We start from the raw sequence: 26,008 nt of genomic DNA, 5'->3' as shown, positions 1-26,008 counted from the left end.
CCCCCGCGGGTGGGCGGGGCCCGGGCGGCCGGCGCCGGGCTCGCCCTCGGCCCACTTCCGGCGAGGCGCGCGTGTGAGCGCGGCGTGCAGACCGCCCGGTCCCCCGTGTCGGTGCCCCGCGTCGGTGCGCGAGCCCTCTCCGCCATCAGTAAAGTACACCTCTGCCGGGGGTGGGGTCTCGCGTCAGGAACCGGATCAAACTCGTGGGAAGGGGCTCTGCTGCAGGAACCGCATTTGAATCGTAAATGCCGCGGGTGGGGGGTGGCCGTCTGCTTTCTCCCTGGAGCGGAGGCTCGCAGCGGATCCACCCCGTTTCCTCTCCGAGGCGCGGGCCTTGTACTCTCCTGCCGCTTTAGGCTGTGAACCTGAATTGCATTTCGTTGTTGTTGTGCAGCCATTGTATGCTCTGGCCGATGGGTGCGCTTTTGCAATTGCGTCCGACTTTGTGTTGCTCCCGAGTCCATCCCAGGCTCACCTGGCTTTGTCGCGTTTGTTACTCCGAGGCCCCAGAAGGGCAAGTCCGCAAGGTTGTCGAGCTAGAAGGGGACAGTTTCATCCCAAACCGAGGCCCTGGCTGTGGCTGAGGCTCCCTGCCCTCGCCCGGTGTGGACTCTCTTATTCAAGCTAAATGTAAAGCCATGTGTATTTCAGATGTTTCCATCCACGTGGCCAGTCTGTGATTCCCGTTACACCACAACAGCCTTCCCCTCTCGGGAAGGATAATCCAGAAATCGTTTCTTCCTCGGGTTTTCAATGATTACCATCTCAATTGTTACAGTATCTGATGGGAAATTGTTCGTGTTGTAATCCTGGGTCCACCCCCTCTAACCCTGTGACCTTCAGCAAGTTGCTTAACCTACCTAATACCTCACTTTTTTTTTAATATATATATATTTATTGATTTCAGAGAGGAAGGGAGAAGGGGAGAGAGAGAAACATCAATGATGAGAGAGAATCATGGGTCATCTGCCTCCTGCACGCCCCCCACTGGAGGTTGAGCCTGCAACCCAGGCCTGTGCCCTTGACAGGAATCGAATCCAGGGCCCTTCAGTCCACAGGCGGATGGCTCTAGCCACTGAGCCAAACCAGCCAGGGCTAATGCCTCACTTTCTTATCTGTACAGCAGATATTCATAAATAAGTTTATGAAGATTAATTCATGAGAAGCATTTGGAATACAGCATCATCGGCTTAGATTATTTTTCAATCCTCACCTGAGGGTATTTTTCCATTGATTTTTAGAGACTGGAAATGTGATAGAGACACATCCATTGGGGCAGCTGAGCTACATGGGGGAAGCGAACCCATGATCCTTCAGTGCGCAGACGGTCACTCTAACCACTGAGCAACCGCCCAGGGCTTAGATTTTTACTTAAATGTGTAATCCTAGCATCATGTAAGAAATTAAAAATGGCAGTTTTCTGTTTCCTGTTATCAGTTTGCTTTCTACATAATTAAATGCGTCGGGAAATTAGTACATTCGTGTGACAAATTATTTGGTTTTTTTGCTTTTTTTCTGTTAAAATTTATTTTTATCCCTAAAGTATTAATTTAGATAAAAGTAGGCAATAAAATATAACAAGGTAGCATTTACCGCTGCTGAATGTCAGAAATTGTGCTAATTGTTTATATAAATGTTATTTCAGTTCATTCTTGCGTAGCCTTGTAAGGCATGTTTTCTTCCATCTTTTAAGATGTGAAGAAATTGAAGTACAAATAGAGCTTATCCAAGATCTCACTGCTAACTCCAGTTGAGAGGTAGCTGTTGCACTTAGAATCAAATGCCAGAACTAATGTGAGATGTGTTCAAATTTGATTTTTGCCATCTCTGCGAATTTTCTAACATTGCACTACTTAAGTCAGGGGCCAGCAAACTATGGCCCCTGTGCCAGTCTTTCCTGTCACCGGTTTTTGTACAGCCACTAAATAAGAATAGAATTTACATCATTAAGGGGTGAAAAAAATTGAAGGAAGCATGTTTCTACGGCACGTGAAAAGTATGAAGTTCACATGGCCATGCCTATGCCTAAAGTTACTGAAGCCCAGCCATGGTTTTTCTTTCCAAGCCTCTGATCGCCTCCTACAGCTGAGAGGAGAGCTAGGCATCTACGGCCTAGAGCCCCCTGCCTGTTCTGTAAGTTCCCTGGACGCAGCCGCAGCGTGCATGGCTGATTTCATGCTGCAGCGGCAGAATTCACTACTGTGGCAGAGACTATGGCCCTCAACGTCTATTGTCAAGATTTAAAAGCAGCCACTGTAAACTCTGGTCTAAACATCAGGGTTCATGTCTAACTGAGGCTGGGTGATTACTCTAGCTTCTACAAGTGAAGCCTACAGAAGGGTTACTGTTCATGGAGTTTTTTGTTTTTTAATCAAATAAGGAGTAAACTTGTCATTTCACTCCTTAACTTGGCTCTCTAGCCAGTCTGCCTCGTTTTTAAAATCCTCCCTAATATCTTAGGAATACAGCCGTATTTGTCAAGTTACGAATCCTAATGTTCCACAAGCGAGTCGGGGGTATACATCGTGATTAGGAATTGTGATCCCTAAGGCGTGTGCACCCTGACGTGTCACTGTGGTCTTCCTGCAGCTGCACTTTCCTGCTGGATCCTGCTGCAGACAGCATGGCCGCCCGAGTGCTTGTCGTTGGCAGTGGGGGCAGAGAGCACACGCTGGCCTGGAAACTGGCGCAGTCTCGTCACGTCAAACAGGTGTTGGTCGCCCCCGGGAATGCAGGCACTGCCGGCTCTGGGAAGATTTCAAACACTGGTAATCATGTTTTCAAGTGGGGAGTGTAATTAATAATTATAAATGGTAAACTGTCAGCTGCATCTGTGCTTTGTAAGGTCAGTTGCTATTCAGATTTGAATGCTTTCCTTAACCTTAAAACCTGTGGGGTAATTTGAATACTTGCCATCTATTGCAAATTTAAGGTATTCTGTTGTTTGGAGTGTAGCATTTCCTTATCTGAAATTATTTTAAACCTTATAAAGCACATCCATTAAAGTCACAAGCGCCTAATATAGGTTAAAGGCATTTTAATGTATATTTTTGGACATAAAAAGTTGAGCGATGCCCCCCACCCACTCCCGCTGGCTTGGCTCAGTGGTTGACCTATTGACCTATGAACCATGCGGTCACAGTTTGATTCCCGGTCAGGGCACATGCCTGGGCTGCGGGCTTGATCCCCGGTGTGGGGCGTGCAGGAGGCAGCCAATCAATGATTCTCATCATTGATGTTTCTGTCTCTCTCTACCTCTCCCTTCTTCTCTGAAATCAATTTATTAAAAAAGTTGAGCAATGCTATTAAATGTAAATTCTGACAATTCTCGCTCCATAATAGATCTCAAGCTTTATGTCTTCAACCAGTAAAAAATGACCACGTCTTAGGTTACATTAAACTCTTCAGTGGCTTCCCATAGGGCAGTGATGGCAAACCTTTTGAGCTCGGCGTGTCAGCATTTTGAAAAACCCTAACTTAACTCTGGGGCCGCGTCACATGTAGAAATTTTTTGATCTTTGCAACCATAATAAAACAAAGACTTACATTTTTGATATTTATTTTATATATTTAAATGCCATTTAACAAAGAAAAATCAACCAAAAAAATGAGTTCACGTGTCACCTCTGACATGCGTGTCGTAGGTTCGCCACCACTGCCATAGGGCTTAGAATAAAACCAACCTCCCCGAGTTCCTTACAAAGCCCTTTGTGATCTGGCCTCTGCCTGCCTTCCTAGCCTGATCTTTTCTATCTTTTGCGTCCTTTCGCTGCTCCATCCATGCAGTCCTGCCAGTTTCCCAAGCAGAGCTGCCTTGGTCTCTGTATTCGTTCCCACCCCTCGCATGACTGGCTCCTCTGTCCAGGTCTCAGCTTACGTGTTACCTCTCAAAGAGACCTTTCCTACAGTTCCCAATTACAGCATGTTCACCCCATTTTATTTGTTTTCAATTGTGAACCATTGTATTTATTTTTACTTTCCTGCTGTCTGTCTTCTATCTTCATTTCCTCCCTAGAACCTAAGCCTTTGAACATAAGCCACATGAGGGCAAGGAACTCACCTGTCTTGTTTTGCACTGTGTGCACCATGCCTGGTACCCTAGGTGGCACACGGTATGTATGGAGAGATGCCCGTGACCCAACCAGCCACAGAGTGGGAGAAGATGGTTGCATGCACAGGACCAAAAATAAGACGAAACAATAAATAAGAAAATGCCTGCTTCCCTGGGATCTTAGGTCGGGGTGAGATCTCGTGTCTTCTTGCTCGAGAACTGGCACGGTTCCTTCAGAAGCAGTTGATGTCATGCAGGCAGGTGACACCTAAGCCGACATGAGGCTGCTGCCACTTGGAAAGGCAGGTTAGGTGCGCCCCTTCCTCTTGGGCCTTCTGCTCTGCTGAGGCCATTGGCTGCGCTCAGCCCAGGGTGTTTGCAGCTGCTACCCCAGCGTGCGTGGTCCTCCACCCTCGTCCCTGATCATCACAAGGATCGCGCTGTGTGGGCTAATGACATCAGCCGACAAGGGTGGTGGTCCAGATGCCGAGGAGCAGGAGCAATCTAGGGAAGCCGCGCGTGCTGAGTGCATGGTGGCCCTTATGCCCGTTACTTAGCACTCCATCAGCAAAGCAAGCTGACCTGTCTTACAGGTAGACATGAACCCAGTCTTAAATCAGTCAGCTCTTAGTTTAAGCATCTCTTCACGAGGACACCCTCCCTGACTCAACCAGAATAGCGTCCCAGTTCACCTCATATCAACTATGCCTACTTGGTTCACAACTGGGGTTTTATTCTCCTTAAGTATTTATTACCCAACATGCCCACAGTGGAAAGTAAGCATCCTACATGTAGGGACCCTGTTGTGTTCACGTCTTCACCCAGTCGCTAGGGCAGCACCCAGCACATAGTGGTCCTCAGCTCATCTTCAATGAGTGAAATTTGAAGACCAATTTCTGAGTGTATCCTGTGCTACGCGTTTGTTGACTGCAGTCACACTTGTGACACAAACAGCATAGTGGAGAAGGTACTTGGGGCACTTCCTGGTCTTTCATCTCTAACTGGCTGCAGTGACAGCGGAGAACTAAGCCTTGTTAGTTCCATCTGTCCCGCGGGGAAGCGTCTGACCGCGTTTAGCACTGGTCGTCAGATGGCAGTCACTTAGAGGATGCCTGTTTCTCTCCTCTGTTCGCAGCCATCTCCGTCAGCGATCACAGTGCGCTTGCTCAGTTCTGCAAAGAGGAGAACATTGAATTCGTGGTGGTTGGACCAGAGGCACCTCTGGCTGCGGGTAAAGTGTGTTTTTGTATATTGTCGCTGGTGTCCGTGCCAGAGGAGCTCAGAGAACATCGAATCCAGCTCACTTTGGAGATGAGGGTTTCTGATGTGATGTAACATTGGGAAAAGGCGCTCCACCCTCTTGAAATTTATGGGTTTTAGGTTGATTTTTCCTCAAGCAGCAGAAATGTGATGAATGAGAAATCGAATTTGCAGCCACGGAAACATACGTTTTTATATGTTCCTATCCAGCAATCTGTATATTTGAATATCAAAACGTCTGCTGGATTTGAGTCACGTTTGTAGCATTTGTGTTCCTGTTCTGTAGACAACATGAAAGTGTTGCCAACAGTCATGGGCCTCATCTCCATGGAGCTTTCCTGTGACCCCGGTTCTTCTTGAGGGTGGAGAGGCCCCGGAGGCCGGGCTTAGCGGAGGTGCCCTTTCCCTCGTAGGGATCGTCGGGGACCTGGCGGCGGCCGGCGTGCGGTGCTTTGGCCCCACAGCACAGGCGGCTCAGCTAGAGTCCAGCAAAAGGTTTGCCAAAGAGTTCATGGACCGACACGGCATCCCCACTGCCCGGTGGAGAGCCTTCACCGAGCCCGAGGAGGCCCGCAGCTTCATCCTGAGGTAGGGGCTGGCCGGGAGGGCGCTTGCTGCCGATGACAGTCACAGGTCTGGGTCGCTTACATCACCCATTGGTTGTGAGATAATGGCGGGGGGGGCTCACTCTGTTTTGGTTGCCTTTCTCCAACATCGGAAAAACATGGAATTCTCTGCATGTGTAGTAGATCCTGCGACCTTGCAGAAAGGTGAGTTTATTGTTTATCACTGAGTAGTCCCTGGGGGAAGAGAGGTACTGGGTTTTACAGTCATGCGCTCTTTTCACAGCCAAGTTGATGTACACTAAGCATGTCAAACTCGCAGCCAGCGGGCCGCCTGCTTGACGTATACAGTGACAACTTAAATAAAGGACGAACCCTGGCCGGTTTGGCTCAGTGGATGGAGCGTCGGCCTGCGGACTGAATGGTCCCGGGTTCGATTCCGGCCAAGGGCATGTACCTTCGTTGCAGGCACCTGCTCAGTAGTGGGTGTGCAGGAGGCATCTGATCGATGTTTCTCTCTCATCGATGTTTCTAACTCTCTATCCCTCTCCCTTCCTCTCTGTAAAAACTCAATAAAATATATTTTTTTTTAAAAAAAGAAATAAAGGGTGGGATTTTTTAATAATTAGCCAGAGTGAAGAAGCATCACTTGGTGGCCTTGTGCCACCACTACTCAACTCTCGGGCCTAAAATCAGACATCCTTGTCCGTGAGTGTTGGCAGGCGCCTGGCTTTGCCCTTTATTTGCGACACCTCTCCCTGTGACCTGGTATGTTTTCCGTTTCCCAGTAGTTGAGTTGGTTTTGTTCCCTATTCATTCCACATCCTACAGAGTCTCTTAGACGCTGAGTGTTATTTCCCAGTAGCCGGTGCCTTGGGTTAGTAAGGACTTGGTTACTTAGCGGCCGTTCAGATCTCCAGCTCCCTCAACAGAAGAAACTACCAGCAGCAGCTTCTCACGTGCCCTTGGAGAAAGGTCCATGTGTCCGTGTTCACAGAGTTCAAGCACAGCCACGTCTTCTACTTGAATGAGTGTATGGCTCACTGCTTTGTCTCTGAAAGATGATTCCATACCCGATTTGCATCAATACAGTCTCACAATAAGCGGAGGGGGAGGGGAGGGGAGGGGAATTATGTGCCATGTGATCACAACCAGAAAGGACTACGTAAGGAAACTAGGAAGTACAGAATGGTGTCAGGATGATCAGTAACTTCTGCTTTCCTCTGTTGCTGGAGCATATCATTACGAAATCCCAGAGCAGCTTACATGTTTGAGTTGTAAGGGTGTGTGGTGCTGAGGGTTAACCTGTCTCCACAGTGCAGACTTCCCTGCTCTGGTCGTGAAGGCCAGCGGCCTGGCCGCCGGGAAGGGGGTGATCGTGGCAGAGAGCAGAGAAGAGGCCTGCAGAGCCGTGCAGGAGATCATGCAGGTAGGGGATTCCTGGAGACACTTACCATTGACCCGCACCGGGTAAAGCTTACAATTTTCTACTCTTAATTTTATAAAACTTTTCTCTCAGTAAGGAGGATGTTTCCAGCAAGCACGCAGGTAGGTTGTTTTTCATAAGATTTTGTGCCTGATCCGCCTCTGAAAGAGTCCGGCCGCTCAGCACTGATGGCGGAACCTGGGCTCTGTCCTAGCGCCCCTTGTTGTCTGCTACTGAGAGGTGGGTGGTCCTCAGCCTGTAGAGCAGCGGTTCTCAATCTGTGGGTTGCGGCCCCTTTGGCGGTCAAATGACCCTTTCACAGGGGTCGCCTAAGACCATCCTGCAGATCAGATGTTTACATGACAATTCATAACAGTAGCAACATTACAGTTATGAAGTAGCAACAAAAATAACTTTATGGTGGGGTCACAACATGAGGAACTGTATTTAAAGGCCAGCAGGTTGGGAACCACTGCTGTAGAGACTACAGGGGAATCCTCAACCACGCGCGAGGACAGGAGTCCTCCCTTCCTGCTCTGCATCTCGGAGCAGTGCGGCGATGAGTTCGCGGACTTCGCTTCCTTTGTTGATTCATCTTGGTTGCTGTAGGTCCCCTCCTTGTAGAAATCTACTTTTACAGACATTCTTTAAAATAATTGTTTAGTCAAATTAGAAGGTGAAGACATCTCTTTTTCCGTTACCTTTCATCTGTACCTGTGCCGGCTCCGTATCATTGCCACTTTAAAAATGGGAAACTGTCCCGAACCGGTGTGGCTCAGTGGATAGAGCATCGGCCTGCAGACTGAAGGGTCCTGGGCATGTACCTTGGTTGCGGGCACATCCCCAGTCAAGGGCATGTACCTTGGTTGCAGGCACATCCCCAGTGGGGAGTGTGCGGGAAGCAGCTGATCAATGTTTCTTTTTTTTTTTTTTAAGATTGTTTCTTTTTTTTTTTTAACTATATATTTTATTGATTTTTTTACAGAGAGGAAGGGAGAGGGATAGAGAGTTAGAAACATAGATGAGAGAGAAACATCGATCAGCTGCCTCCTGCACACTCCCTACTGGGGATGTGCCCCCAACCAAGGTACATGCCCTTGACCAGAATCGAACCTGGGACCCTTGAGTCCGCAGGCCGATGCTCTATCCACTGAGCCAAACCGGTCAGGGCTCTCATCAATGTTTCTAACTCTCTAGCCCTCTCCTCTGTAAAAAATCAGTGGAATATATTTTTTAAAAATAAATAAATAAAAATGGGACACTGAACTGCGTCCAGCACGTCCAGTGATGAACCTGAGGAGGGGATGAAGGATTAAAGGAGACAGACAAGAGAATACAGTTGGGACCAGGTGGGATCACTGTGCCTGGGTGAGGAAACAGTGACACAGCTTGTAAGCCACAGCTTTATTTTATAATCAGATCACACAAAGCAAAACAAGGGGAGTGGTCAACATGTTTACAACGTTCTTGGGAATTTCAAATCTATTTTGTTACTCAAGCCTTGTTTTGGCAGCACTTGCTGCACCTCCCACAGCCCATTAGCTACCTAGGAACAAGGGAGGGCTATAAGGTCAAGCTTAATTGTGCTCGGAGGGCTCTGCCCTCCAAGCTGGGACTTGTATGTGGCTCTGCCACAGGTCAGTCCAAGGCTTGACCCTACAGCCACTCCCTGCAGGAAACATTCCTAGGTTCCTCTGAGGCTTTCAGAAAGGGGAAGGGAAGTGACAATAGCAGTGCATTGGTCCATGGTACAAATGGTGGGAAATAACAGCCAATTAAGTAAATGTTAAGAGCTTACAACTTACTTCTGTACTTTTTAATCTACAATAAGGATAAAGCTTTTGGAGCAGCTGGAGAAACGATTGTCATTGAAGAACTTCTTGAAGGAGAAGAGGTTTCTGTAAGTATGTTCACCCTCTGGACCCTTGGGGAGGATCGGGAGCTAGGTTATCTGACCGCTAGGCCCCAAAACACTTGGTTTATTTGGGTGTTTCATCTGAAAGCATAAACCTGCAGGAACAAAGGAACGTGTATGTGTTTAGTATTTGGGATGCGAGTGAAGAAAGAATTTACCCTCTTACTCATCCCCAGTTCTCAGTAAGGTACTTGGACTTATATCAAATGTTGAAAGGTTGAAATATTTTACTTTGGGAGGACCTTGATTTTTTACCTAACCTGATTCTTGAGTTAGGGTTATTTGTATTTTAACTCATTTTACTTTGACAAAAGAAAGCTTTCTCTAAGAAAGGTAGGGTTCACGCTCCCCTTGTTAATGAACTTTGCACTTCCTGGGTGTAAGGTGAGTGGACTATTGTGTCTTCTGTGCAGTGTCTGTGCTTCACCGATGGGAGGACCGTGGCTCCCATGCCCCCCGCGCAGGACCACAAGCGGCTGCTGGAGGGAGATCGCGGCCCCAACACAGGCGGGATGGGGGCCTACTGCCCAGCCCCCCAGGTACATCGGCTCCGCGGAGGGTCAGTGGGGATGGCTGGTCTTCTCAAAGGGCTCTGAGCAGTGCTCTGCTGTTTGTGGTAATTTTTAACTCTCAGAGGACAGCTTTCCTATTTCATAAGAATAAAACTAGATACCGATTTGATAGGGCCCGTGGGAGGATTTTAAAGGTTTGTGGATTTAAAGTGATCATTTTTTTTGTCCCCTTTCGTTGTCCCATGTGGTATGGCTCACAAGATGCCTTTTTAAATATCAGTCACATTGTCATGCTTGCTTGTCCCCCAGGTCTCTAAGGATTTGCTGCTGAAGATTAAAAACGCCATCCTTCAGCGGACAGTGGACGGCATGCAGCAGGAGGGCACGCCGTACACAGGTGCGTGCTGTGGGCTGTGGGTGCTCTCAGGACTCCCAGCTTCGCCAGGCCTCCCGTTTCCTCCTCCACACCTCCCGTTGGCCCTGTCGGAACGGCTGTTAATGGCTCTTCTGCGCCTTTGAGTGTCAGAAGGTTACATTCTCAGTGTCGGGCACAGGAGAGCCTTCATTACAGCTTTCCCCTTGGAATGCAGGTGTTCTCTATGCGGGTGTGATGCTCACCAGGGATGGCCCGAAGGTTCTGGAGTTTAACTGCCGTTTCGGGGACCCGGAGTGCCAGGTGGGTAATCATTTTAGATAATACCAAGCATTGCTTTCTACAAGATGTGAGTTGTTTTAGTCCCAGGACTTATGAGCCTGAGATAATGACCTTTGAGAAATACAGACACAGAACAACACGGGTTTGAACTGTGTGAATCCACTTATATGCAGATTTTAAAAATCAATACTCAGCCCTCCCGGACCCTGGGTAGATTCAGCCAACCTCAGGTCCAAACAGCACCTTCAGCGCGTGGCTGCGGGTCCGCGCATGTGGAAGCTGGCTGTGTGCGTTGATCTTCGCCGTCTCATCTAAGGGACTTGAGCATCCACAGATTGTTTAGTCTGCGGCGGGGTCCTGGGACCATTATCCTGTGGGTACAAGGGGCGACTGTAGTTAGGGTTTGAGGAGTCATAAACTGTATGCGGACTTTGGAGGGGGGTTCGCCCCGCGTTCGTGGGTCAGCTGGGTGTGCGTGTATGCGAGAAGCCAGAGAGCAGTGTGTCTGAGACTAAACTCCTCCCCGTTGCTGTGCGGACTGTTTCCCAGGTGATCCTCCCGCTCCTGAAAAGCGATCTCTATGAGGTGATTCAGTCCACCCTGGACGGCCTGCTCTGCACAGCTCCGCCTGTTTGGCTTGAAAACCGGGCGGCCATCACTGTCGTCATGGCAAGTCAGGGCTATCCCGGAGACTACGCCAAGGGTGTGGAGGTGGCAGGTGAGCGCTGGAGGGCGGAGGCTGGCACTGTGCAGCGGGCTCCCTCCCGAGCTGTGCGGCTCTGCTCTGTTATTTTTATTTCCTCTGTTCTTAGGGGTGTGGGCCATCAGAAGCCTTTCAGGGGCTCTTCTCATAAGCATGTTGCTTGTTGGATGTGGGCGTTCAAATATCCAGAATTCCTGTGTTTGAAGACTGCATCCATTTCCCTTTCTGGGCAGGAAAGACGGATGGGCCTGGCCACGCGCCAGGAGATAATGGGACTCGGAGGGTGAGGAGAACGTTAGTGTGACTGCACCAATGAGATCAGTGTCACACGTATGGTCGCGGAATGACCATAGGGGCCCCATTGGCACTGCCCTCGAGTCTCCTGGGTGGCAGGTTCCAGCACCATCAGAAGGAGGTGTTTTCCTTGCAGTGATCCTGTTGGTCATTTTAAAAAGCAAGCAAGCAAGCACCTTTCCCTCGGTAGCTGTGATAAGACAAGTTCCTTTACTTTTTTTTTTTTTTTTAAATATATTTTATTGATTTTTTTTTACAGAGAGGAAGGGAGAGAGATAGATAGTCAGAAACATCGATGAGAGAGAAACATCGATCGGCTGCCTCCTGCACATCTCCCACTGGGGATGTGCCCGCAACCCAGGTACATGCCCTTGACCGGAATCGAACCCGGGACCCTTCGGTCCGCAGGCCGACGCTCTATACACTGAGCCAAACCGGTTTCGGCAAGTTCCTTTACTTTTAAGTAAGAGATGTGATCAAGAACAGGCTGTTCTTGGGAAACGTGTCTGTTTACTGTCATGTTGCATTAATGCCTTCCTGGTAGGATTCTTGTGAGGATTCGTTAAAGTGAAATATTCTACTTTAAAGAAAACTGTGGAAATGACAGACAAGCTCCCCAGTGTAGAATGTTTTCACTGCAGCTACTGAGCGGAATGTGCTGTCCTACAGGCGTCGCCGAGGCCCAGGCTTTAGGGCTGGAGGTGTTCCAGGCAGGCACAGCCCTGAAAGACGGCAAAGTGGTGACCAGCGGAGGGCGAGTCCTCACGGTGACCGCCATCCGGGACACTCTCGTCGCAGCCCTCGAAGGGGCCAAGCAAGGACTGGCTGCCATCAAGTTTGAGGGCGCCGTCTACAGGAAGGACATTGGCAGCCGCGCCATAGCGTTCCTCCAGCAGCCCAGGTAAATGTCCCGCCGCGGGGACGGCAGCTCACATGGGCAGGCAGAGCTGGAGACGGTCCCACTAACCCTGTGCTCAGTCGTCCCTGCTCCTTTCTCCCCATGGGACTGATCAGATTTGGATTTGCATTTAGTTTGAATCAAAAGCATTTACAACACTAGTCAAATGAAATGGAAAAAATTTCCTGGTAGTTCCCTCTGAAAAGTTCAGTAAAATAACAGTGATGTTAAGGATTTTTTCACATTGTCCACTTCAAATATATACAGTCATTTCTTACTCATCAGTAAAGCTAGGGAAAAGATTTTTATTCTGTGAGTTATCATATATTTAAATGTGGCTGCTTATCATAATTCCTGGTTTTGTCAAGGAATTCAAGATGAACTATTCGTCATCCATTTTTATGGGTTAATTTGGTGAAACTATACACTTGGGCAGTCTTCTTTGTCACTGCATTTACATTTATCATTGAAATGGATTCTTACCTTTATTGATTCATTTATTGACATGTACAACCATTCCGTTGTGAAGATCAATAAACTTTTCATCACAAGTGTGGGTGTTTTGCTTTCTTAACTGTACATCAGAGTTACTATTCTTTTTGAGTTCAACTATGAGAAATAAATAAGTTCTAGGACAAAATTTTAAAAATTTCAAACTATACTGCTACTTGTAGGCAAGTTTTTTTATAGTTTAAATACTAGCTTTTTAAAAATAAGTAACATTAAAATACCATGATAAAAATTTATTTATTTTTTTTTATTCCTAAAAGTATTACAAAGGGTATTACATATGTGTCCTTTTTTTTTCCCCCGCCCTTAACAATCCCCTGGCCGCCCCTACAAAAATTTATTTTTTATCTTAAAATGAGTAGATTCATTGGAATGACCTATTTCAAGGGACTGCAATTCTTTTTTTTTCTTTTTTTTAATGGGCTTTTTAAAAATATGTTTTTATTGATTCCAGAGAGAGAAAAGGAGAGGGAGAGCTAGTTCGAGCCCACAGCCCAGGCATGTGTCCTGACTGGGATCGAACCGAGGCCTGGTTCATGGGTTGACGCTCACCCACTGAACCCCAGTGGCTGGGCAGGGACTGCAATCTGAAGATGAAGGTTTTTTAAACCAGTGGAACCAAATATATTCTTTCCGGTGCACCTTTTTCAAAGCCTCACCTATTTCTTCACGCGTCCCTGCATCCCACGAGGCCAAGGCGCGACCACTGAACCCAAGTGCGAGTCACGCTGGTTTCCACATGTACCGCTCCGCACGTGTGCCTGATACAGAGGGAGGTGCGCCGAATACCATTATCTCGTGCTGTCTTCATAGTTTTTCTCATGCTTCTCAACTGTCTTCAGCCATCAGGAAACTTACATGATTAAGTACTTAATCATTATTAATTACTTACTGCAGTGAGAGCTGTTTCATTGAGGGATTTCTTTGTCCGGTTCTTAGAATGCTAATGTTACTTTTTGGACTTGGTTTTGATTCTCCTTTCCTTCCCGCACCCACACTGAACAGAAAGGCTGTGGTGCAGTGTCGGCGTCTACCCTGTGCGAGGAGCTGATGGAGGAAATAAGTGAGAGCCATCCTCCCCTGGGGCCGCTCACAGTTTACGCTTCCGATCACTTCCCCTGACTTTTAGGTCATGGCCTAGGTTTTGTTTTTTTAATTCTTTAGGGGCCTGACGTACAAGGACTCTGGGGTAGACATTGCAGCTGGAAATCTGCTGGTCAAGAAAATCAAGCCTTTAGCCAAAGCCACCTCCAGACCGGGTGAGTCCGATCCGGGCCTTGCCTAGCTCATTAGCTCGGACACACGCTCTGGAGTGTCTGGGGCTTTATAGTTTTCAAAGGATAACGTTCAAAATCGATGCCCGGTTCTGTGAGTGTTGCCCTGGAAGCCAGACAGACCCATTGTTTTCTGCTTGCTTTTCTCTGTTTTTGCCCTAGTCAGTTCAGCTCAGTGGGTGGAGCGTCGGCCAGCGGACTGAAGAGTCCCAGCTTCAATCCCTGGCCCTGGTCAGGGGGTGTGCAGGAGGCAACCAGTCGATGTGTGTCTCTCACATCGATGTTTCTTTCTCTGACTCGCGCCCTCCCTTCCAGTCTTTCTGAAAAATCAGTGGAAAAATATTCTCCGCTGAGGATTAACAACAAAAAAAGAAAACCCATTTCTTATTTATGATGTTAAACTCAATGAGATATGTCTGTCCCTTTAATATTTAATTACTTCTCGATTGGGCTTTCAGCACATGATGCTCTTGCGTTCTCTGAACAGGCATGGAGAAGCGTTACGTGTTCTCGCGTTCACCTGATCTGTAGAAATGCATTGACTAATGGATTTCCTCCCCAACAGGCTGTGATGTGGATCTTGGAGGTTTTGCTGGTCTTTTTGATTTGAAAGCAGCGGGTTTCAAAGACCCTCTCCTGGTCAGTGGAACTGATGGCGTTGGCACAAAACTGAAGGTAATCAGACACCTTGGTGAACGAAGGCCTCACCGGCAACAGAGAGAATTTACGTACTTTTCCCCTTTTGACATACAAGCACTAAGAGCAGCCACCCAATAACCATACAATAGGACTAAAATATCGACATGTTTCATAACACGATGTTGAGGCTCTATCTGGATGGAAGGGTTATTTTAGGGGACTAAAGGGGGTACTTTGGACCAAGTAACATCAGAATGTAGTGTTCTTTGTCTTTATTGCTCAGAGCAGCTGGCCAGAAGTTGAGAGCATTTGTGCCTCCGCTGCTAAATTGACAAGTTATAATCTGGAGCTTCATGTCCCATCGATGTTTCTGCTGTTCCGTAGATTGCCCAGCAGTGCAACCAACATGGTACCATTGGCCAGGACTTGGTTGCCATGTGTGTGAACGATATCCTGGCACAAGGGGCAGAGCCCCTCTTCTTCCTCGACTATTTTTCCTGTGGGAAACTTGATGTTGGCACAGCTGCAGCGGTCGTTGCTGGCATCGCCGAAGCGTGCAGGAAAGCTGGGTGTGCCCTCCTCGGTATGAGCCCCCTTTCGTTACGTGTCCTCCGCTGTGTTTTGGCCCCATGTGTAAGTGGGATCGGAACCAATACAGCGAACGAGCGAAGACCACAACCACACGATGAGGCCAAAAAGGTAGAAACCACGCTGCCTGGAGAGAGCGTGGCCCTGGTGTCCCGCAGCCTCCCCAGGCGGTTTCTGGGCTCATTCCTGTGCCGGCCAGGCCTCGCCTGTCTCCCTGGTCTTTGGCACCTTTGCATCCCATCTTTCTCGGTGGCCTCGCAGACAGACGGGGTAGGTCATTCCCTCTGGACTGGCCCTGCAGCACAGGCAGGTGGGTTCTGGGCATGCTAAATCTTAACTTTTCCCACAGGAGAAAAACAAAATAAACAGTGCCCAAGGTTTATAGAAACACTAGTGGCCCGGTGCACGGATTGTGCACATTGAAAGGAAATTAATTAGAAGAAATATTTTAATATCGCTATTCGCCCTTTCTCTATAATAGAAGTGTCAACCAAATTCACGATCGACAATGACAGATGGAAACACGCGTGCGATTGGCACCAGCAAGAGCTTTATATGTATCGCACATGCGAGTTAACTTAGCCTTTTATAGATAGAGAATAAACTTGCTTAATTAGACCTGCTTTCTGATGTAGCTAAACTTTTTCCAGCCCAGTGAAGCATCCCAACTTCTCTTTCAGGTAATTGTCAGCAACACAGCAGTAAATATCAACACGAAGCAGATTATTATTGTAGGTCACGCAGGGAGAACAAAGGGTAAAATATTTAACTGCAGTGTGTTTGACTATATTCTGCACAGTGAGAAAACCTGAAGTCATTTTCAAGGTCCACCATTTCTTCTTTTCAGTCAAGTCAAGTTTCTAAGCTTTCTAAATCTCCATTTTCTGGCTAATGAAAAGAAAATAGGATTCCACCAAGTCTCCTATCTACCTTCTCCAGGACTTCTGTGAGGATCAAATGAGATGAGGCATGGGAAAACACTTCACAGACATTTGGTTATAGTGTGAAATGTTTCCACCTGTCTAGAAAGCAAGTTGTGTTCCTGGGCTGAAGAAACTCCAAGGAGGCTAGTCGCTAGAGAGAGGAAGCTGGGCGTTGCTACCTGACGTCATTACCCGTTGCCCACAGCCACTGTTTCCGGGCTGGGCTGAGCTGGGCTGGTTTGGGCTGTGGGCTGCATTCTCGGCAGCGTTAGCTGTGATATCGTGGGGTGTTGCTCCAGGGTGGTGGCGGGGCCTGTGTCCCACTTGGGGGAAGCTGAGTGTTGCTCTCTGGGTGCCAGGCCCAAGGAGCCATTTCTCTGTAAATGGCCAATGCACATCTCAACAGCTTCTGCATTGAGCGTCTGCCCCCTGGTGGTCAGTGTGTGTTATAGCAACTGGTCAATCAGTCGGACACTTAGCATATTACCTTTTTCTATACATAGACTAGAGGCTCGGTGCACGAAAATTCATGCACTGGGGGGAGTGGTCCCTCAGCCCAGCCTGTGCCCTCTCGCAGTCTGGGAGCCCTCAGGGGATGTCCGACTGATGGCTTAGTCCACTCCCCACGACTGGCCTCCCTCTGAAGGAGGTGACTGTGCGGGCCAATCGGGACAGCACCAGCCTATGAGCAGCCAGCCCTGCCCCCCAATCACCCCTCTGCCGCCACTGGTCACCGCTGCCCCCAATCGCCAGCCCTTCCCTCTGCCCGCTGGCCTGGCACTGCCTGCTCACCGGCCCCACCCCTCACCCACCAGTTGTTCCACTGTTCAGTTGATTTGCATATTATGCTTTTATTATATAGGATTGCTTAAATGTGTATGAGAGTTGTGCAAAATGAATCCAGGTTCACCAAGGCACAAAGCTACCTCGGTATTACCACTCTGTGGACAGGTCCATTCCAGAAGCCAGAGTTGCCTTTGCAGCCGTTTTTTAGGACAGTCTCTTATTGGGAATCTGAGTGCCTAGACCCCATCTTTGGATGATGTTCTCTTGAAGTGACCTGTGGGTGCTTTTCAGGCTGGGGCATTTGGCATTGGGCGGGCTGATTCATCGCTGTCTCAGCCTGTACCGTCATCTAGAACAGTGGCCAGCGGTCGCCAACCTTTCGGACCTCACAAACCACCAGTGGTCCACGGACCACCGGTTGGCGACCGCTGATCTAGAACATAGGTAGAGTGGCTGTAAAGATCAACTACAGGGAAGGCATTGCCAAAACCAAACTGCTAGGACGTGACGTTTATTCACTGAGCATCGTCCCGTGCAAGTGATGTTTGGAGGCCACCTCACCCTTTTTGGAAATTAGCGCGATTTCCTCTGAAATCCTGCTTGGTTAAAAGTTCTGTTGGGCAGTCCACAGAGGACAGTTAAGGAATGTTTAGGATTACCGCCAGGTGTTTAATTGTAGCTGGGGTCACTACGTCCCAGAAAGATGCATGAATGTTACGGTTTCCTTGTTCTTGTTTGGTCTTCCCACCAGGAGGGGAAACAGCAGAAATGCCGGACATGTATCCCCCCGGAGAGTACGACCTGGCTGGGTTCGCTGTGGGGGCCGTGGAGCGGGACCAGCAACTCCCTCGCCTGGAAAGCATCGCTGAAGGGGACGTGGTTATTGGAATAGCGTCATCGGGTCTCCACAGCAACGGGTTCAGCCTTGTGAGGAAGATTGTGGCAAAATCTTCCCTTCAGTACTCCTCCCCGGCACCGCACGGCTGCGGCGACCAGACCTTGGGTGAGTGCACTTTCACTGTACACTCCTGCACGGAGATATCTGAGCACCGTTGAGCGGGGCAGCCTCTCACTGCTGAGCTAGAATCAATGGCACTGTCCTGTGGTCTTGTCGGGACGTTGTTATAGAACTGCTGGGCCTGCACAGTCACGAGCATTCTCTACTTCCATTTTATTTCATTGTTTCAGGGTCTTTTAAAGATATTTTTATTGATTTCAGAGAGGAAAGGAGAGGAAGAGAGAGAGAGATAGAAGCATCAGTGATGAGAGAATCACTGATCGGCTGCCTTCTGCACGCCCCACACTGGGGATCGAGCCCACAACCTGGGCATGTGGCCTGACTGGGAATTGAACCGTGACCTCCTGGTTCATAGGTTGAAGCTCAACCACTGAGCCACACCGGCCGGGCCATTTTGTTGTTTTTTTATGCTTTGGTTTTCTATTCACTGGCTAAGTTTTTGTCTTTTCTCTCCAATACCCAGGGGACTTACTTCTGACTCCGACCAGAATCTACAGCCAGTCCCTGTTACCTGTCTTGCGTTCGGGTCGTGTCAAGGCCTTGGCCCACATCACCGGCGGAGGGCTGCTGGAGAACATCCCGCGGGTCCTCCCCCCGAGGTGCGGGGTGGAGTTAGGTGAGCGCTGTTCGGAGAAAAGGCACACGGGGCGCTGTGGCTGGTTCGTGCACATGTGGTCACACGTGGGAAATTCTTTTCACTGGGCGTCTGGGGGGAACGGGGCTGCCCCTTTTACCTCTTTTGCCTTGTTTGCCGTGTTGGTAAATCATGAAACCCTCTCACATACTTGTCTTACAGCAGATGAAGGGCTGTCAGGTCCTCCGGGGTGGGTAGTCTCAAACTCTGTCGTGTCGGACCCTGGGACGTGCAGGGAGGGCAGGGGCAGCCCTGACTAGTCCTCTGCAGGGGTGAAGCCGGACAAGGCGTGCGGGAGGAGGCAGGGCTGAGAGTCATTTGTGCTTAGAAGGGAAAGCAAGTCCCAAGTTTCTAGTCAAGCAGCTGAGTGGATGGCAACATCCAAAACACAGGAGGAAGAGTAAATTTGGAGCAGGAATTGAAATCCGTGATTCAACTCTTCAGTGTGCTTATTGCACGGAGCCTGTGATCAGAAGTTAGATCAGATTGAAGATAAGTTGGGGCCTTGTATGCAGGTAGTTACCGCTAACGCCACAAGAGTGGAGGGGCCAGAGGTTGCTCCTCAGTGCCTGACCTTGACAGAGGTAGGGCTACTGCAAGAACCGTCAGGGGAGTGAGCCCTGTAAAAGTAGCAGCCCCAGCAGGGACTTGAGCATGATCCTGGTCGGCCGGTCAGGTGCCACGTAGCTCTAGGGTGAGGGCCAGGATAGACCCGCATGTCTCAGGTGGGTCAAAAAGCAGCTTGATGGGGCCCTAACTGGTTTGGCTCAGTGGATAGAGCGTTGGCCTGCAGACTGAAGGGTCCCAGGTTCGATTCCGGTCAAGGGCATGTACCTTGGTTGTGGGCACATCCCCAGTGGGGAGTGTGCAGGAGGCAGCTGATCGATGTTTCTCTCTCATCAATGTTTCTAACTCTCTATCCCTCTCCCTTCCTCTCTGTAAAAAATCAATAAAATATATATATATTTTTTAAAAAGGCAGCTTGATGGGGGCAGAGGTACAAAGACAGTAGATAGAGAGTACTGACTCAGAAACTGATTGGTTAAAGGTGAGGGGAAATGACTTCTGCTCATAGCAAAGTGAAAGACAGGGTTGTCCCCCTGTTTTTATAGGGGAAAGAGGCAGAGCACGTGGTCAAGCTGTCAGAGTCAGCTGTATACACTGGTTTGAGGGGTAGAAACGGATGCCTTTTCCTGGTGAGGGAAGACGGGCTTAGTGCCTGCGCAGGTCTGGACTGGCGGCTTGAGGTGAGAAATTCACACTAGAGCCGTCAAGGTCAGAAACAGGACTGGGACGGCAAGCAGGACGGAAGGAGAAGTTGAAGCTGGTTGTGTAATTTTCCTCCCAGAGAAAGAGTATGCGTAGCCTTGGAACAAGAACAGAAAACATTAAGTGATTGGGTTGATGGGGTTGGGCTGAGCAGGTGGAGGGGTGGGTGATGGGCGGAGCAGCTGTGGGTGCAGCTGAGTAGATGTGCTGAGCTAGCCCCCCTGTCGGAGCAGATGTGAAGCTAGGAGAGTCTGAAAGTCAGAAATAGGTGGTTGTGAAAGCGAGGAGAGTGGTCGGATGGGATTGCACCTCTCCAGGAAGCGGAAGGGAGCAGCTGGGCGGGGGCTGCATGGGACCCCCTGCAGCAGCAGCGCCGAGTGCAAGGCCCATGGGCTAACCTGGTGGCTTCAGACACTCCTGGGGCAGAGATGTTTCCCAGGGAGGATAAGCACAACCTTGAAGAAGGGCTCATCCTCTTGGGGTCATTAAGGCGGCGGCATGCTGATGGGGGAGCGCAGAGGCCGGGCTCCTTGGCGCCTCTGCCAGTTCCTGTGGTGTAAATACCCCTTCCTGGCCAGTTCTTAAACGGCTGTATTGGCTGCCTCCACTGGCTAAAAAGAACATAATGGTCGCCACCCCAGGAACTTGAGCGTTGGTATAGCCATATGCCTAAAAACCGTTGTCTTGTGAATTATGCAGATGTCTGTCCCAATACAAAGGAAACTCGGTCCCTGCTTCAGTCTCTGGGGTTTCCTCCAGGAATCAAACTAACACTTTGTAAACGTTTTGCTAAAATATCGTAGTTGGGTGTAATCTGTTTATCCTGCCATTTCCTGTGTCGTCAGTGCTAACCTGTCATAACAACAGCGCTTTTAATGAGTGTCCATAAAACATTACGTTCCTTTATGTTGCTGTTGACTGTTGACTGTGACTGTTGCTAGAATGGTGGCCTCCTTGGCGCTGAAGCAGCAGGGCTGTTGTGGGCCCCGGGCGGTGTGCGCCCTTCATCCTTTCTGAGAGCGACGGGGGGTAATCGGACACTCTTCCCGTTTCCAGACGCCCGGGCCTGGAGGGTCCCCCCCATCTTCTCGTGGCTGCAGCAGGAAGGACGCCTCTCGGAGGAGGAGATGGCCAGGACCTTTAACTGCGGGGTCGGGGCTGTCCTCGTGGTGTCGGAGGACCTGGCGGAGCTGGTGCTGAGGGACGTTCGGCAGCACCAGGAGGAGGCCTGGCTGGTCGGCAGGGTGGTGGCCCGCCCCGAAGGTAGTCGCTCCTTATTTGGCTCTTCGGCGTGTGATCCCGCGTGTATCTGTCCCACCTCACACGCTGTCCGTCCACCTCTTGCTCCGGCATCGCTGTGGCCCAGGTGTAACCTGACAACAGCCATGCGGTGACACCTTGTACCTCCACTTCCGCCGCGGGGCTCAGGCCCCCGGAGCAGCCGCACAGGCCCCACCTCCACAGCCGCACCTTGGCCAGAGGGGTGCGAGCTGGCGAGTGAAGCGCCACTCCAGGGACAGGAAGCAGTGCTGAGGCACCGTCCGAGGGCCAGGGCATCGAGCCCCGCTCCCCACCGTGGGTGCCAGTTTCCTAGCACAGCCCTGTCCTGGCTCCTCTGCGCTCCCACATCCGCACACTGGTCCCTGGCTCACTTCCCAGCAACCTCTTTCGGGCTGTGTTTTGCAGCTCGGCTCAGATCCGGGAGTGGTGAGCGGACGCCCTGACCAGTGCCCTGCTTTCCCCGGGGGCTTGGTCACCGGCGCCAGCAGGCGGCAGCGTGGCAGAACCCACTCAGAAGTCGCCACAGATGTCAGGGCTTGGGGTCTTGTCTTCTCCGCCTCTCATTCTGTTGTGTGTAGGTTTCACATTCAGGCCGGTTCTCCAAATACTGGAAAGAGGAGCTCACAGCCTTCAGCTCACATGGCAGGAAGAAAGGCCCTCTCTTTGCCAGCGTCCTGTGTCAGAGCTCTGAGTGGCTTTGCTTGGTCCCATGCCTTCCTGTGAACCCTGGAGCTCCCCACTGTCGCGGATGAGCGTGGAGGGCGGGGTGTCGACACTGGGCTAGGTCTTGACATAAGCTACAGCGTTCGGCGGAAGGAGGCCATGTATTCCCCCAAAGGAGGCTTTTGTGAATGAGTAGTAGTAATAATACAAACTGGTATTTTAGTCCTCGCACATCTCCTTTTCAGAATAAGATACAGCGTTCTGAAGTTATCATAGATCCTTTCTATCCTCGCTGTTAATTCACGGCTGTGCTTGCTTCTTTCCTGGGTGTTTGAAATGAAGGTTCTCCCCGAGTGAGAGTCAGGCACCTGCTGGATGCCCTGCAGCTGAGCGGGCCCGTGGTGCAGAACGGCTGCGCGCACACTCCCTCCTCTGGCCCGGAAAAGGCCAGAGTGGCCGTCCTCATCTCTGGGACAGGTGAGCTGTGGCCTCCCCTTTCCTACAGCGCTGCACACATGCTCTTCCCTCCCCCCCTACCCTGTCCCCCAAAAAACCTCAGGGTTTGATCTCTACAGCCCCCGGGAATCTAGTCCGTCACACAGCACAGGGGGTCCAGTCAGTGACGGGCTAACTAGGTGCCAGGCGGGGGCCAGACTTCGCTGCGAGGGACCACTTCGTACGTTATGTAAATGTCTAACCACTGCGCTGTACCCCTGAAACTGATGTGGTACGGAATGTGAACTGTAATTGAAAAGCTCAAAGGTTTAAGGGCACATGTCTCTTTAAGAAGTGTGAGCTTGCTGGTGCTCTTCTTCCTCAGGCTCGAACCTGCAGGCGCTGATAGACAGCACCCGGGAGCCGAGCAGCGCCGCGCACATCGTCGTGGTCGTCTCCAACAAGGCCGCGGTGGCCGGGCTGGACCGAGCGGCGCGTGCGGGCATTCCCACCAGGGTACGGCCTCGGCGTGCCCTGCCTGCGGCTGTGCTCACACCTGTCTTCCGCCCCAGTGGGGCGCGGCTTGTGGCCTCTGGGTGTCTGGGTTTGGGGTGGTGCTGGGCCGATCTTTCTGCTTCGTGCCGTCACTCCCTACCTCTTTCTGTTGGCGCGGCTTCGCAAGGAAGTGGACTGCGGTCTGTGGAAAGGTCAAGTGGACCTATTTGTGGTCACGCGTTGAAACAGATCATGCTTCTGCTTTTCTGTTCCAGGTACTTAATCACAAGTTATACAAAAGCCGTGTCGAATTTGACACGGCCATTGACCAGGTCCTCGCAGAGTTCTCCGCGGACATCGTCTGCCTGGCAGGGTTCATGAGGATCTTGTCTGGCCCCTTCGTCAGGAAGTGGAATGGTGAGCGGGAGCGGCCTGGCACCGCGCTGAGAGGCCTGGTGCAAGTGCACCTCGCGGTTAGCTGGCCCGGCAACCCCACGGGCATATGTACATGACACTGACTGTCACGGTCACAGAGTCATTCCCTTCGCCTTCGCCCAGAGAATGCCCAGGGTGATTCACGATCCTGCTCTCACCGGTTCCTAGCCTGTGTGTTACCGCTCTCCTAATAGAGCGGGGCTTTGGTTCCCACACCGCACAGACAGCACTTCCTCTCTGAGTCCGTGCTCGGAGGCGGCCTTTTCACTTGTCTGGGAGCAAGAGTGTGACTCCCCGAGCCCCCCACCCGCTCCTCGGGGAGTGCAGGCGCTGCTGGAGGTGGCAGGGAGGACGATGTGGCCAGAAAACAAGAGGCCGGGGGCTACTGCCTTTCCCACCAAAGTTCCCCTGCGTCCTGCTGTGTGTTGTGCACACGTGAGCAGTAAACGCACTGTCTCTCCAAAGGGTTTGTGTTTCCCTAAGGACAGCGGGAGCGCACGTGGTAGGACATGAGCAGGCCGGGCCTTAGGTGCCGAGGCACAGGGCTGAGCCGGCATCTGGCTGGTGGACATGCCACTGGTCCCACGTGCACACTGTGTGAGGGTTTCATGTGTCTCCCTAGTGTGCGCCAGCGACACACTGAATTGTCCTCCAGAGCCCCAGGGCCCACAGAGCGCGCCCTGCCCCGTCCCTGCCCCACCTCAGTCACTGCGGGTCCCTCGGCGAGTCCTCAGCCGTGCAGGGCAGGGACCTGCCGCCCCGGACGCAAGCCTGTTTCTCCCTTTGCCTCCACTCTGTCTCTGACGAAGAAAACACCTTCCAGAGAAATCCTGCCCCGACTCCTGTTCCCGACAGGAGAGCACGCGGTCCGGTAACGAACAGGACGTGTCCTCTGACTCTGTGCTCGCCTTCCAGGGAGAATGCTCAACATCCACCCGTCCCTGCTGCCGTCCTTCAAGGGCGCCGATGCCCACGAGCAGGCCCTGGCCGCCGGCGTCGCGGTGACGGGGTGCACCGTGCATTTTGTCGCGGTGAGTATGTCTCCACGGCGGTGTCACGGGTTTGGAGGTGAGTGGTACCGGCTGGAACGTCGGGTTCAAAGCGCTGCCTCCTTTTCCAGGAAGACGTGGATGCCGGGCGGATCATTTTACAAGAAGCTGTGCCGGTGAGGAGGGGGGACACGGTGGCCACCCTGTCCGAGCGGGTGAAGGTCGCGGAGCACAGGATCTTCCCCGCAGCGCTGCAGCTGGTGGCCAGCGGTGCCGTGCGGCTGGGCGAGGACGGCCAGCTCTGCTGGGCCCAGGAGGAGTGACGCTGCCTCTGCAGGAAGGAGGGCCGGCCGCTCGCACGGTACAGTGGCTTTTATCACGTCCTCAGCCCAGAAACTGTTTCCTCCTTGGTCATTTTTTAACGAACAGAGTCGTGACAAGCAGGGCTGGTGGGGCACCCGGCACATGGATGTGTTGCCTCCAGGGGTCTCCCAAGTTCACCTGTTCACGACCTTGTTCGGGATCCAGCTCAGCATTCAGAATTCCTTCCACTGTCAGCCACACAACACACCAAACTCCTCGCCGTCCTTCCCCCCTTTTCTGGCCGACGGCACCTCTGGGAGGCAGCACGGCCGTCACATCAACAGGCTCGGGCCTCCTGCACACGGTCCCTCTTAGGAACTGTCGTGTCGGCCCGTTGGTCTGGAGAGTTCACTGATGTGAAGCCACGCCCTGGCCTGGGAAGGTCCTAGAGGAAAAATCTCATGCTTTAAGGTAGAGGCCAGTGCCGAGAGGTCAGCTAGACCAACATCAGCTGCAGACTTTGGAGATGAACTCCCGGCTCACTGTATCGGGACCCTGGCTCCAGGGACACCGCCAACTCCATGTCTTGGAACAGGAAGAACCACAATGTGTGTGACCGTGGGATTGCCGGGAACCACGCGCCTGGGACCGGCAGGGATGCAGGACAAGCAGCAGAGTCGCCTGGACCGCCCGTCTCGTGTGTGAGGAGTATTTGGACATGTTGGTTGTGTTTATAATGATACTCGCAGAGAAAAGGTCATTTAAGCTTTGGCAGCCATAACGCCAAAACGGAGAAAAGCAGGTCAATATTTTACTGGCAGAATAAACCCGGACATTTTTATTGCAGACGTCTGTTTGTGTCTGTGTGAGCAGCAGTGACACAGCCCCTGAGCTCACTGTGTTCAGGTGGGAAGATAGGGGGGCGGGGCAGGGCAGGGCCGGGCTGTGCGGGGGAGGCACCCATCATCAGTGAGCCCTGAGGTTACACAGAGGGGGTTCAGGTGTGAGTTCCAAATGTCCTAAAGGGGAATGTTCCAAGAGAGGTTTCATCTAAATATTCCCTCTCAATTTTTTACTACAGTTTTTAAATCCTTACCCAAGGGTATGTTTTTATTGATGTGAGAGAGAAACATCAATCGGTTGCTTCCTGTACACCACACACACACACCAGAGACTGAACTTGCAACCTAGTATTTGCCCTGACTGGGAATCAAAACCGCATCCTTTTGGCACACGGACACAATGCTCCAGCCACCTGAGCCACCTGGTCAGGGCAATATTTTTACTACTTTTAACTGCTGTATAAACTTTTAAATAACTCACGTACAATATAGTAGTGTTTAGTTATACTATGCTTAATAATGTGCTGCTAGTCACTCATTACTATTCTCCTTAGCTCTCTCTGTGCTAAGTGGCCAGAAATAGCCCAAATCATGCCCCCAGGAGAGGCTGGCAAGGGCCCTACAGGCTCCACTTCCCGTGGCACTCA

The 26,008-nt window shown here is 50.9% G+C and overlaps 1 protein-coding gene across 1 annotated transcript; it reads left to right on the top strand.

The window, feature by feature from the left end:
• The first annotated feature begins 42 nt into the window (after nt 1-42).
• Nucleotides 43-25,365, top strand: GART (phosphoribosylglycinamide formyltransferase, phosphoribosylglycinamide synthetase, phosphoribosylaminoimidazole synthetase). The gene is made up of 22 exons (XM_081087191.1): nt 43-153; nt 2,590-2,768; nt 5,187-5,282; nt 5,725-5,899; nt 7,192-7,303; nt 9,132-9,200; nt 9,629-9,754; nt 10,037-10,124; nt 10,318-10,403; nt 10,932-11,100; nt 12,049-12,280; nt 13,952-14,046; nt 14,627-14,736; nt 15,085-15,283; nt 17,749-18,000; nt 18,479-18,631; nt 20,975-21,181; nt 22,205-22,339; nt 22,683-22,813; nt 23,068-23,209; nt 24,143-24,258; nt 24,348-25,365. Exons 2-22 carry the CDS (start codon nt 2,624-2,626, stop codon nt 24,537-24,539), a joined length of 3,030 nt encoding a protein of 1,009 aa, XP_080943317.1. The 5' UTR covers nt 43-153; nt 2,590-2,623; the 3' UTR covers nt 24,540-25,365.
• The last annotated feature ends 643 nt before the right edge of the window (nt 25,366-26,008 follow it).

The sequence above is a fragment of the Myotis nattereri genome (assembly GCF_964212035.1).
Source record: "Myotis nattereri genome assembly, chromosome: 3".
In the NCBI taxonomy this organism is placed as follows: Eukaryota; Metazoa; Chordata; class Mammalia; order Chiroptera; family Vespertilionidae; genus Myotis; species Myotis nattereri.
This window is presented reverse-complemented; position numbering and strand designations above follow the sequence as displayed.

Excerpts from the sequence above, each read along its gene's own strand:
- GART (XM_081087191.1), top strand. The coding sequence starts at position 2,624 with ATGGCCGCCCGAGTGCTTGTCGTTGGCAGTGGGGGCAGAGAGCACACG. Across the intron at positions 9,201-9,628 it reads TTGAAGGAGAAGAGGTTTCT|TGTCTGTGCTTCACCGATGG; the intron begins GTAAGTATGTTC and ends TCTTCTGTGCAG. Across the intron at positions 9,755-10,036 it reads CCTACTGCCCAGCCCCCCAG|GTCTCTAAGGATTTGCTGCT; the intron begins GTACATCGGCTC and ends CTTGTCCCCCAG.